Source organism: Nicotiana tabacum, chromosome 12 (assembly GCF_000715075.1).
Source record: "Nicotiana tabacum cultivar K326 chromosome 12, ASM71507v2, whole genome shotgun sequence".
NCBI classification, from domain to species: domain Eukaryota; kingdom Viridiplantae; phylum Streptophyta; class Magnoliopsida; order Solanales; family Solanaceae; genus Nicotiana; species Nicotiana tabacum.
Window position 1 is genome coordinate 49,552,935 of NC_134091.1, and position 14,220 is coordinate 49,567,154.

The 14,220-nt window shown below is 36.2% G+C and overlaps 1 protein-coding gene across 1 annotated transcript; it reads right to left on the minus strand.

The window, feature by feature from the left end:
• Window positions 1-8,659: 8,659 nt before the first annotated feature.
• LOC107759957 (putative UDP-glucuronate:xylan alpha-glucuronosyltransferase 3) lies at window positions 8,660-13,942 on the minus strand. The gene is made up of 4 exons (XM_016577975.2): window positions 13,582-13,942; window positions 11,490-11,699; window positions 10,447-11,084; window positions 8,660-10,078 (listed from the first exon to the last, which is right to left on the minus strand). The coding sequence occupies exons 1-4, from the start codon at window positions 13,647-13,649 to the stop codon at window positions 9,048-9,050; spliced, it is 1,947 nt and encodes a 648-aa protein (XP_016433461.2). The 5' UTR covers window positions 13,650-13,942; the 3' UTR covers window positions 8,660-9,047.
• Between the last annotated feature and the right edge of the window lie 278 nt (window positions 13,943-14,220).

Here is a 14,220-nt window from a genome sequence, read left to right on the forward strand (position 1 = left end):
ACAGTATATAGCCTGTTTGGCCAAGCTTATAAAAAGCGGTTTTGGCTAAGTTGTCAAAAATTGATTGCTTTAACAATTGTTTTTGTTGTAAAGTATTTTTCTAAAAAATATTTTGGTACAATAGTAGTTTGTATTTCGTCAATTCATTCTAAAAGTGCTTTTTGCAATATTTAATAAGCAAATTATATTTGGCCAGTCTTTTCAAAAAAAATTGAGTATCAGATTATGTAAAAGGACAGTAAATATTCAAGTTATAATTAGTATTATTTGTTATAGAGAATTAAATTTATAAAACATAAATTAAAAATATATATTAAAAATTTTAATCATTAAAAAATATAGTTATCTAAAAAAATAATATTGGGTATATATGACATTACTTATTGTTTATAGGATGAATCAAACATATCAATATGCATCGTACAATAAAAATTAAAAATTTACTCCAGAAATCCTATATAAAAGAAGAGATCTATTTATAGTAGAGAGGCTATTTCAAAAAAGAGTAGGAGAAGAATAAAAAATGATGCAAAATAAGAAAAATGAAAAAATGGATGGTAAAAAAAATTAGTGAAGACTAATTTGGGAAATATAAATTCTTAGTAAGAATATTATTGTCTTGAAAAGTTAATTATCTGGTTCTCGTTCTGCTTCTTGAAAACATCTATAACTTGTAACTTTTTTTCAAAAGCAGAAAAAATGCTTCTGCTCGTGCTCAAAAACACTTCTTTGTCTTGGCCAAGCACATTAAATTTCCAAAAAAGTGCTTTTTTTTTTTAACAAAAAAGAAGTGTTTTCGGCTTCCTAGAAGCTTGGCCAAACAAACTCAAAATCGACTTATTTTGAAAAGTACTTTTTTCAAAAATAATTTTCAAAAAAGTACTTTTGTTAAGAAACAATTTGTTTTCGGCTAATTAATTTAAAAAGCAATTTTGAGTAGCAATTGGTGTTTGGCCAAGCTTTTAAAACGTATTTCTACGTGTATTTTTATCAAAAATACTTTTTTAAAAAATACTTTTCGGAAGAAGCTACTTTTTTCTGATCTCAAAAATTGCTTTCGCTTCTATACAAAATCACTTTTTTCCTTCTAAAAGCTTGGCCAAACACCTTAACTTTGAAAAAAAAAAATTTGGCCGAAAAGAAGCTTGACCAAACACGCTAATACTTTCCCAAGTCACATCAGTTTAATTAAGATTTGAGAATTTGAATACACGTATAAATATTAAATTATTGTATTAAGATCTAAATACTAAGTCGTTAAGACCTATTTTCTCAATATTTAAATTTATAAAGTTTATCTTTATTAAAAATTAATAAATATAAAATTAAAATAAATACTAGTTAACCTTCATACTATATCAACACAATATTAGATAAAATTATATGATGGTTGTGGGTAGGGATGTATAAAGAAAACCGATAAATCGCACCAAATCGATAATCCGAGTCAAACCGGAAAAAAAAACGATGTGATTTGGTTTGATTTGGTTTGGTTTTGGAAAATAAAACCCGGCCATAATTAGTTTGGTTTGGTTTTAACTAAAAAAAGTCAAACTGAAACCAAACCAACCCAATAGTACATTAATATAATTTTTAAAAATATTTTATACATATAAATATTTATTGTAATGTAATTTATAAATATTTCTTAAACTTTTTCACAGTTTTATCTTTTAACGTATTATTTCAAGTTTAGACTTAACATTCTTGAATGGTAAATAAATTTTATAGCCTATAAATATAGTAACTCAAACAAAGTTCAAATCAATACTAATGCTAACAAAAGAAATTCAATTCAATACTAGTAATGACGATAGTGTTGGATAATTATTTTAGTTTTACATTGGTTTACAATGAAAATGCATAACTTAGTTTATCTTTTTCTTTAGTGCTTAGTTATGTAATTAATATTAGTACTTATTAGCTATACTTATTTTAGCATGACCTATATAGTATTTTTAGATTATGTTAATTTTCATTATGGCTTATTAATTAGCAATATTTATTTTATGTAATTTTATTATTTTATCTTTGTTATTGAATATTTTAGTATAATGCTATGACTTATCTCATATTATTGTGTTAGTTTCTTGAAAAATACATTATATAATTGTATTTTACTAGGACTTAAGAAATATTTGGAGCACAAGTTACATATTTTATGCTATGAAGACTTTACCGGAAAAAAAATCCGAAAACCCGAAAAAACCGAGAAAAATCAAGAAAACCCGAGATTGAAAACCCCGACTTTGTTGGTTTGGTTTATAAATTTAAAAACCCGACACCATTGGTTTGGTTTGATAATTGAAAATTTTGAACCAACCCGACCTATGTACACCCCTAGTTGTGGGTGTTAACTAGCTAATGGATAACAACTTAACAATATTAAACTTCGTATAAAATTTAATCGTTCAGATCTGTTTTGACCGATAAAAAAATTGATCTATTCAAATATATTAAAAGATTGTAAAAGAAAAAAATTAATAATTATGATCGGGATAATTAAGAATCAAACTTAAAAGGAAAACAGAATTAATGATTGAAATCTTAATGATTAAGATTCGATCATTCACAAATTGCAAACAAATAGCACATTAATTTATCATGATGTATAGTGTGCCCAATCTCTAAATAGTTTTTATGTATGTGACTGACAATGAAAAAATAAATGAAATAAGTAAATAGTAACGGGCGATATCAATTTGGATACCAATTAGGGAATGAGTTTGACAACTCAAGACTGAAATTTTGTTTAGCTGAAAGAAGACATATCTTACCATTTTTTTCTTACACTTTAGGAGCAGAGAGATGTACGAGACGATCCGCTGACTCCCCATCTCCCCTTAAATTGAAATTTATATGAAATAACTCTCACTTGCTTCTTATTCACTTGTGTATTCGTAATCTTAATTGGTATTATAAAGATTTGATTTAAGTTCATTAAAAGATAATCAAATAAAAAAACATTATTTAAAATTTAATTTTTAATAGGACAAGGCAATATGACAGTTCTATTATTCTCCGTCAATGTCTAAAGGGGGTTATATGATATGTTCAATATTACTATTAATTACTTTCTAAAACAATTTTTTAGCACCTAGTTGAGTACTTTTTATTTTTAAAAAATTAACCCCTATATCCATGGTGAAGATTTTTTTTATTTTTTATTTCTTTGGATATAAGTTTTCTTTCAGTTTAGAGAAACAACTTTCAAATAATACATTGGAAATTTAATAGCCAACTTTAAAAAATTCAAAAAGATATTTTTTAGCATCAAATTGCGAAGAAATACACTAAAAGATTTATATTTAAATACGATGAAATGCTATATACAACAACAGTATCCCAGTGTAATCCCACAAGTGAGGTCTGAGGAGGGTAGGATGTACACAACCTTACCCCTGCTCTGGAAGTGCAAAGAGACTGTTTCCGATAGATTCTCGGCTAAAGAAGGTGAAAGAAGCCCTGATAGCAAGTAATAGCAAGACAATATAATTAGAAAACTAAATCGAAGATAACAACAGAGAATATGAAAGAGATACCGATAACAAGTAATAGTATGATAATATATTTAGAATATTAAATCCAAGGTAGGAAACGAGAATATGAACGAAGTACTGTTAGCAAACTACGGAAGTACCGATGGCAAGTAATAATATAACAAAAAATGCAATAATAGCAAACTAAGGATAAAAGGGCATCGTACTAACACTAATACTATCGAACTAGAGAAGACAACGGAAAACGCATGACTACTTACTAACCTTCTACCATAATCTTCAACATTCACACCCTTCTATCCAGGGTCATGTCCTTGGTTAGCTCAAGTTGCGCCATGTCTCGCCTGATCACCTCTCCCCAAGACTTCTTTGGCCTACCTCTACCCCTCCTCTTACTCTCCAAGGTCAACCTCGCACACCTCCTGACTAGGGCATATGTGCTTCTGCTCTTAACATGCCTGAACCATCTCAGCCTCGCCTCACGCATCTTTTCCTCCACAGGAGCCACTCCTACCTTGTCCCAAATAACTTCATTCCTAATTCTATCCAACCTAGTATGCCCACACATTCATCTCAACATCCTCATTTCAACTACTTTCATCTGCTGGACATGGAGTTCTTGACTGACCAACACTCTGCCTCATACAACATAGTCGGTCTAACTACTACCTTGTAGAACTTACCCTTAAGTATCAACAGCACATTCTTACCGCACAGGACACCTGAAGCGAACCTCCACTTTATTCACTCTGCTCCGATACGGTGTGTGACATCCTTATCTATCTCCACATCCTTCTGAATTATAGACCCCAGATACTTGAAACTCTCTTTCGTGGGAATGACTTGCGTATCAAGCCTCACATCCCCGTCCGCTTCTTGGGTAACACCGCTGAACTTGCACTCCAAGTATTCTGTCTTGGTCCTGCTCAACTTGAAAACCTTAGACTCTAAAGTATGTCTCTAGACCTCTAGTCTCTCGTTAACACCACCTCGCGTCTCATTATTCAGGAATATGTCATCCGCAAATAACAAGCACCAAGGCACCTCCCATTGAATGTGTCGCGTCAATAAATTCATTGCCAAGGAAAATAAAAACGGGCTAAGTGTTGATCCCTGATGCAACCCCATCTCAATCGAAAAGTATTCAGAGTCTCCTCCTACTGTCCTAATGTCACGCCCCAACCTCGGGGAACGTGACCGGCGCTCAACCGAGTGAACCCAGTCGAGCAAGTCTATTAAACCTTTCCTACCCGACTCATTCATAATCCAAAAAGGGAACGCATCACCATTTGTAAAACAGAGGAGAGATCAGTTATATAAATATATAAAACGTTGCTAGTTCATTTTTCCTTATATTGGTACATTATGCCATAGTTGAGTTTCCAAAATACAACTCGATCCAATGACCACCCCAACACACATACATGACCCACATAAACGTCTACGGAGCCTCTAAGGGTACAAAAGAGCAACATGACAATGCCGGCAACAAGGCTCTGACTATACCTCAAAATATGAAAACGTATACAAAAGAAGGACTACATGACCCCAGGAAGAAATGGGGTTCACTAAGACTGTTGTGATGAGTGTGAGGGAGAGCACCACTATCTGCGATCAGCGCTATCTGCGATAGAACCACCTACATCCATTCAAAGATGTAGCGCTCCCGGCAAAAGGGACGTTAGTACTGTCGAATAGTACTAGTATGTAAGGCAAACACCAATCTTAGTAGAATGAACAGTGAAACAGAGAGAAAGCAGTCATAATAATCAATAAGTACTTCGTAGAAATACAAAGAAACACCAAGTAAGGATCACATAGTTTCCAATTCAATCTTTTTATCTTTTTAGGTTAATAATCTTTAGTGCCAAATGCCACAACTCACAATGCCACCATATTTTTACACGGAGTCCGGTCTCGGCCCGACCGGCTAAGCCATCTCAAGTGAGACATATCCATATCCACAATGTAAATTAATAATTCCAACACAAATGCCACAATGTGTACAGCATGGCGTCTGATCTCGGTCCGATCGGCTAAGCCATCTCACTTGAGACATAACCTCTTTCAATTGTTCACCCAATTCACATTTCTTTCCCATCTTTCGTTACATGGCATAAACAGTCTCATTTATTAAGTAATTCTTGGCACTTGGGAACATTTTACAATTCAAGTCTTTCCCTTTTTATTCGTTCAAATAATATCACCATTCATGTCGATAAGTACCATCACATAAGGCATTGCACACATAAGGGAAGGAGCCTCGAAAATTATAATTACGTTCTCAAATAGCATGATGACATGATAAACATCTAAAGCTTACTTTTTCCCCACACTCTTTATCACACATGCATGCAAGATAAACCACCCTCATTCCCATGAAGTATCACCCTAGTACCCCATTAAAGCTATGTTTGAAATTAAGAGTTGGGATGATGAGGTCTTACCTCTTAGGATGAAGAATTTGGTGCTCTACTTGATTATTTTCAAAGATTTGAGTGATGGTTGAAGATTAATTGATGAAAATTAGGCCCTCCCTTTAGAACCCTCTCTCTCCCACTCTAGAAATATCAGAAATGAGCTTCAAAATAGACTAAAGGGGTATTTTAACGGAATTGGGGTCGGATTTTAAATTAAGAAAATAGGTACCCGACACAGGTCTGCGGTCGCATATGCGACCGCATAATAGTTATGCGGTCCGCAAAGTGACTGCAGAAATGGCTCTCAGGGGCCTGAACTTTTGGCCCAGGTATGCGACCAGTATGCGATCCGCATACTTGTTCTGCGGTCGCATAATGCACCGCAGAACTCCCTCCGCAAAAACTCAAGAGGGATTATGCGACCGATATGTGGTCCGCATAGTAGTTATGCAGTCGCATAATCGACCGCAAAGCTGACCTCAAATTGGCCAACTTACTGCTTCACTCTACGGCTATTATGCGGTCCGCAGAGTGATTATGCGGCCGCATAATGGGCCGCAGAAATGCGTTCCTCTGCGAAATATTTTTCTCTCAGTCCGTAGGGTACTGTTCAATCCAAAAAGTCCAAATCGACACCACGAAATCTCGAGTTTTTGGTTTAAATTTTTACGGGTCTTTACACCTAACTCATGTCTTAGCTCCATCATACATGTCTTGAGTCACTCTAATATAGGCTACATGCACTCCTTTAGCCTCCAAACATCTCCATAGAACCTCTCTCGAGACTTTGTCACAGGCTTTCTGCAGGTCAATGAACACCATATGCAAGTCCTTCTTCATCGCCCTATACTGCTCTACCAATCTCCTCACAATGTGAATAGCCTCAGTGGTCGACCGTCCCGGCATGAAACCAAACTGGTTCTCGAAAATGGACACACTCCTCCCCATCCTCCCTTCAATCACCCTCTCTCACACTTTCATTGTATGGCTTAACAACATGATACCCCTATAGTTGTTGCAGTTTTGGACATCTACCTTATTTTTGTACAACGGAATCATCGTACTCCGCCTCCACTCTTCAGGCATCTTCTTCGTCCTAAAAATGATGTTAAACAACATAGAAAGTCATTCCAAGCCCGCCTTATCCACGCTCTTCCAAAATTCCACCGGGATCTCGTCCGGACCAATCACTCTACCCCTACTCATCCTGTGCATAGCCCCTACAACCTCCCCCACTCGTATGCGTCTACAGTACCCAAAATCTCGATGTCGCTCCGAGTACTCCAACTCCCCCATGCTCCTATCTCCCTCTTCATTCAAGAGTTTATGGAAGTAAGACTGTCATCTCTACCTAATATGTGCCCCCTCCAATAAAACTCTACCCTCCTCGTCTTTTATGCACCTTACTTGGTCCATATCTCGGGCCTTCCGCTCCTTCACCTTCGCCAGCCTGTACAATTTCTTGTCCCCGCCTTTATCCCCAATTTATTCGTATAAATGACTAAGTGCCGCGGTCTTAGCCGCAGTAACCGCCAATTCGCCTCCTTCCTAGCTTTCTTATACCCCTCCCTGTTACCACTCTTCTGCCCCTCGTCTATACTCTCTACTAGATTCAAATATTCCGCTTTCTTAGCTTCCACTTTCCCTTGAACCTCTTCGTTCCAACACCAGTCCCCTTTACGACCACTAGAAAAACCCTTCGAGACCCCTAACACCTCTCTTGCCGCCTCTCTAATATAATTTGCCGTCATAGACCACATACAACTCGTGTCCCCGCTACTCCTCCAGGCCCCCATAGCCATCAACTTCTCCCCCAACTCCTGGGCCTTGCCCTTAGTCAATGCACCCCACCTGACCCTAGATATACCAGACATAGCCCTCTTCTTTCTCGTCCACCTGATCTGTAAGTCCATAACCAAAAGCATGTGCCGAGTCATAAGATTCTCACTCGGGGTGACCTGGAAATCCGTGCACCTCTATCACATTTTCGAAAAAGAAGATAATCAATCTGGATCTTGGCTACCGTACTCCGAAAGGTTATGAGGTGCTCCATAGATTATTTATATATATATATATATATATATATATATATATATATATATATATATATAAGCTATATTTATGTATTTAAGTTTTTGTTAATTTAAGTATAAAAAAAATAAATCACAAACACATGATTATTTTTAACAAATATCAGTATGGTTTAACCATACTGATGGTTAAACCAAAACAATAATATGGAACATCCTAGATTATTACTTAACTTTTAGATGATAATTAAGATATACCAAAATACATCATTCAATATATATTGAAAATCCACCCCAATATAATATTGGTTGATATTTTTGTCTTAATTTTTTTTATGCTCATGCTTCTGAGGAGAGGCTACAAATTTTCATTTCACCGGCAACAGAAAAAATGCTATTGCTACTGCTCAAATTACTCCCTTTTTTTTTCTTTCGAAAACATGGTCATACACCTCGATTCTCTAGAATAAGTATTTCTTTTTAACAAGCAATTTTAGTTCCCCAAAAGCTTTGCCAAACAAACTATAAGCCTAGGCCTATTTTGACTTTTCCAAACTCTTTCATATTTCCTTTTTCCTCGAGTAATTCAACCAAAATCCCATTCCTCCAAGACAGTAAAACACCCTCTGACCCTCACCCCATGCAGGAAAAACATTCGGCATAAATTATGGAAAAAGGGGGAGGTAGAAAAGAAATGAAACGTTGGGCCTTTTAAAATCAATAAATTTCATATATAATGTGAGTTTACTTTCTTTGTACTCTCAATACAACAATGATATGGTGCCTCAAAAGAGACAGATTCTGAATGACTCCTCTAGCTAGAGCATATTGCAACTTCAGAATCTGTACCTGAAAGTAATAAGATAATTGAAAAAAAACAACTCCTGAAGCCACCCCCATTTGACCAAGAGGAAACAATCGTATAGGTAACAAGACAAGATGGCAAAGAATTGAAGTAGCACAGCTGCAGAACAGACTATTCTCGAGGGCGGGGCAAGTGTTAACACCATGTATATATTATGGCATTGGTTGACATTTCAAGTTGTGACTCTGTGATACTTACAGATGTAGAAAGGAATAGTAACAGAACCTCCTAGCTATAAAGAAGAAAGTGAAGCAGTATTGGCCGTGGGAGGTGTTGGAGAAGCAGTGGCATTATCTGTCCAGTTCGTTTCGCCCCAGTGCCATAACATGCTTTCCCAGAAGCAAAAATCTTCAAAACAAGTCTGCAAACGTGAATCCTTTATCTTGATCTTCCAATGGCCATCTGAATAGTTGGCTTTCTCAGCTTCCCTTCGATCCCACTCCAGTGCAGCCTTCTGTTTAGACCTAAGTAAACAGTATTTATGCAAGTTCTCTGGCATTGCATCGTGGACCTTCCACCATGTCCTGTGCGCCACATCACTTGCAAACTCTTGCAATTTCTCCACATTCCAGTTACAATCATAGTCCCTGAAGCATAACCAAGGTTTCAGACCCAAGTAGTGCAGGACATAGAGAACTGGAGGATCAGCACCAAAAAGACGTGTTTTCATTTCCTTCTTCTCCTCCTCATCACCTTCCCAATAATGTTTCAAAAAGTTCATGTGTTTCGGAATCCTATGCCACCATGTGAAGATCTCGTTCAAATACCCCTGATCCCCACCATTGTACGATTCAATCTCATCGATATGATCCATCAACAACTGAAATGTGCAATTTGATGGTTCAACAACCATCACACCTGAATTAAAAAGGGTAGCATTATTTCCTATAGCGGTTATTTCAGGCATCTCAAAGAGAAAATCAATATTTCTCAGTATTAATAAATCTGCATCAATGAAGATGATTTTGTCATAATCTGTCAGCTGCCAGAGACGAAATTTGCTATAGTTCCACTCGTTGTAGGCATCCTTTTCAGCTTTAGGATTCCTTATTCTTTGTATTGTGTGGATTTTCCACCCTGCAGCCGCCAAACCTTCCCTGTGGTAGTCGCTGATAGTCTCATCAACAAGTATCACAAGATCTCGTGTTGAACCTGCCAAGCGGATACTCTGAGCTGCAGCTATGGCCCCACATACATAAACATGTGCTGAGTGGAGAATAGTTGCATAGGCTTCTCTTCTTATATTTCCAGAGTGCCAATTTGCTGCAGAAACTTATGATGTTAGATTATGATTATCAATTCTTGAGAAATTAACTTGAATTTGGAGGTTAATCATCTATTTTGTTTTAATCTTAAGGTGGACTAATTAGATAGTGCTCAACTGCTTATTCCACTCCCTCAAATCCTGGAAATGGAAGAGAACAAGCAAATATGAAGATAGATAGATAGATGCGGAAATAAACAGTGTATGAAATATCAAATAGCTTAACAAGACCCTGCAATGTCTTGCAACAAAGGGCAGTGAGTAAAAATCAAGGATGGTTGGGTTGGCAGTTTTTACTTGTTAAATAAATTAAACACCGGTATCAGAGTTATAGCGTCCCAACAAAAAGTACCTATCAGAAACTGACCTTTAGCCTTGAGAGGAACTGCGAGTTCACATGACCCAACGGGGAGGTTGAGCTTCTCTCTTAAAGTGTTCAGGTTAGGTTCATATAGCCATGCATTGCCTTCACGTACAACTAACTCTTTACAGGTGAACAGATTGGGCGTTGGGAAATTCTCAGTAACAAGAAGCACGTGTACTGGATGATACCCTTTATTAGTGGCAGCCAGCCTTGCTGCTGCTAGCTGCAAGTGCAAACGAGCTACATCTCTATACCAGTCCTTGGACTTCTTGCACGGAAGCTTTACAACTATAAGATCAATCCTTGGTTTACCCGGAAACTGAATTTGGGGTAAAGAGGGACAAGTGGGGACCTCAAACTCTTCTTCTTCATCTATCCATTCAGGATATAATGTTTCCCATGTCATATTGTTCGGGACGTAATCTAGGTTCAAGATCACATGCTCAGCATCAGGTAGTAACTGCTTCAACTGATCGATTTCACTGTCGTTGAAGTTTAATAGTCCTACTCCCTGATACTCATGTCTATCGGCTAGTTTCTCAATAACTCTGGAAATTTGGTCCCAATCAATATCTAAAAGTGATGTATAACGTGAGTCAGCTGAAGAATCATCGCTCAACCCTCTGTGCACCAAAGCAGCCCTAGAATCAAGATTCCGAAATTGGAGCAAAGAAAAAGAATTAGAATATGAGAAAATAATCTGTTTAACTAATAGAAGTTTCTCTAATCATTGCTAAGAACTTGTTCTCCCAGAAATAATCTCTTTGAAGGTCTCACTAAGCCGCCTAAGAAATAAAGGTACAAGAAAGCTTATTTGATGTTATCATCTTTTTTTTTTTTTTGAGAATGGTAACAAGTTTTATATATCAATTTACAGAAACTGTGCCAAAATCATATGTACAGAAGAAGAGGAAAATAAAAGAAACAAAAAAACATATCCTTGCAACTTACAGAGCTTCCAAAATATCTAGGATAGCTTCAGTATCCACTGATGTTATCATCTTTAACCATATGGAAATAACAAAGACGAAAAGCCCTATACTTACCGAGAGTTTGAACTAGATATGTATTCCGTGTTATAAATTGTTGGAGAATGCCAGAGTGTCCAAAATGCTCCCAGAGCAATAACACCCAATATGAGCTTTAAAGTTGGGAACTTGCATGTGAAATTCCTGTTTTTGGTGGGGCTATGAAGGCCTTTCTCCCCATCTCTGAAAACTTTACTTCTCAAAAACCTCTTTTTGCTTGTTTCCTCGCTGAACCAAAGAACAGAGGTTAGCATATAAAAGGCAGTCAATGTCATCATAAATATGACGAAATCACAACCATGTTGGATGATTTCTAAATCTTTGAACTTTTTTCTTTTTTGGGTTAAAAACAAAGTCATTAATGGTGAGATTGTCCATCAGAGGCTTCGCGCCAATTCTGTCAGAGATTTAGAAAACTGGATTGGACTTTGAAGTTAGATACCACATCTCATATAAAGATAATAGATCTGACTCGGTAGTTACTCTATTGCAATTCAAATGCAAAACAGCCATAGAAGTTCCACAAACTTCAGGCTCCCATGTGATTGCTTATACAATCAGGTTCGGACTTGGATCTTTAAGAGAGATCTCAATAAGAGTACATCCAACAATTGAATCCTCTTCCGAGTCGTGTCATTTTTAATATCTACTGGACCAGTTACGAGATCTTCGTTTAGGACAGGGATTGACATTTTCAGGATCAACCTCACAGCCTCAGCTCCTATTTTTATGAGAACAATAAAACAAAAAGAGAACTGAGATGTTGGTGTACTAGTTTGGCATAGAGAAAAAGGAGACAGGGGAGGTAAAACTGACAATTCAAAAGCTTCCTTTCCAACCTGACATGTGTTAAAACGGAGGGGAAAGAGACCACTTTTTTTTTTAAATCAAGAAAACTTAAGAATGTAACAGAGAGAGTAAAGAAGCCACTATCTCCCACCATTCCACATAAAAGAACTTATGAAGGTTACCTGTGGCAAATGACCTTTTTCTAGTCATAGAACATATGCCAAAATGAAAGGAAAAACCCGTATTCAGATTTCTCCAACAAATAATACCCTTCCACTACATCATGTTACTCGTATTCTGAAAACATATTATGTGAGATTGCAAGTCATCTAATGTGAGGTAAAACCCATAAGGAATAGGATTTCAGTATTAGGATACAAAAGATCATGGTCTGGATGGATCACCGAGAGGAGTAGGGTTCAAAAAGCACATAATACTAACATTTCTAGTTTGCCACATCTCACATTTTCCACCCTGCATACAAACTCTCAAAAGACTCCCAATTTAAATAATTTTTCCGGGTAAGCAAGTCTTCATCACCCATATTTTCAATCAACTCAGCAAGGACACACGAAATGATAAAGCAGAAAGAACTAGCAGGCAGAGGAATAAATACAAACTATAACATGGAAGAAAAGAACTCAATCAGCCGAAAATGCCATGCATGGATGTGTCAGCTTTTGGTGCTACTGAATAAGATTTAGTTAAACAAACGGTTGCACAACTACCTCATACATCATGTTTTGCTGCTAAAACTACCAAAAGGTCGTCTACTATGACTAAAGCAGCTTGTCACTCGAATTAGGTGCAGCAAAGATATGAAAGACAACGTTACATAGAAGTAGTCTTTTCAAGATATTTCAATTTTCAACAAACTAGAATCAAATGCTCATTTTTGTCTCTTCATTTCACATTTAGGATACAGAACTCTACAATTGACCCACAGTGTTTCTAGATTTACCATACACAAGAATTAGCTGGAGGACAGTACCAATATCTATCATCTCCAAGAAGTGAACCTATTCTCATTTTTCCCCAAATTATTCTCAGAAGTAAATAAACCTAAAGAAAACAAATTAAGCAAAAATGAACTTTATTTCAAAGACACTTTAGTACTCAACTCCATCTCACAAAATCTAAAACCAAAAACCAATCCTGACCCAAAATAAGCACACTCAAATATGTAAACATAGACAAGTAGTAAACAAATGAATAATGTAAATATGCCCTTGAGAAAAATACCATAAGATAACTTGTACTGATAAAATAAATTAAGATCAATGGAAAAATCAACAAGTAGAGAGCATAGTTAGATACTAACGTGGATACAGAGAGCCTCTGTCTAGGTTCAATAGGACTAGGTGAGGCACCAATTATGCTTCCTCTCATTTTGGGTTTTCCTACTAACTCAGTTTCAGCTTAAGGAAGGCAACATATGACTTGGAAAATAATAAAACCAAGTTCACATTTCAAAGATTCAACAAAACACTTATGTAAAAACCAGTTCTTGATTCAGCTGATTATTTGGAGAAGAAAGAAAAGGTGTGATCTGGGTAGATGGGAAGTCAGAGAAAAATGCCAAAGAAGTGATTTTTGTCAGTGGAGCAGATCAATCACAATAGTTAAGTAGTAAACGGTACTAAATTATGTTTATGTAAGAAACAACAATAAGTTTTTAGACAGAGAAGTCAAATTAAGGTCCATCGGGTGGTTTTTTCTTTTTCAAGAATTCTTTTTACCAAAAACTGTTACTAATTCTTGGATGGTCACTCAATTTATGAAAACAGAACTCTACAACAGATATTTTTATTTGTTTTAGGACAATAAAATTATTCAACTATTGTCTTTTGATTCAAAAAATAAAAAGCACATATATCTTATTTTTAATAATAAAACCCATTTATTCTTTTCAAAAAAAAAAAAGAAGAAGAGACAAAGTGTATTTTCTGCAGCCCGTTTC

Excerpts from the sequence above, each read along its gene's own strand:
- LOC107759957 (XM_016577975.2), bottom strand. The coding sequence starts at position 13,649 with ATGAGAGGAAGCATAATTGGTGCCTCACCTAGTCCTATTGAACCTAGA. Across the intron at positions 11,700-13,581 it reads CAGAGGCTCTCTGTATCCAC|CGAGGAAACAAGCAAAAAGA; the intron begins GTTAGTATCTAA and ends TCTTTGGTTCAG. Across the intron at positions 10,079-10,446 it reads AGTTCCTCTCAAGGCTAAAG|CAAATTGGCACTCTGGAAAT; the intron begins GTCAGTTTCTGA and ends AAGTTTCTGCAG.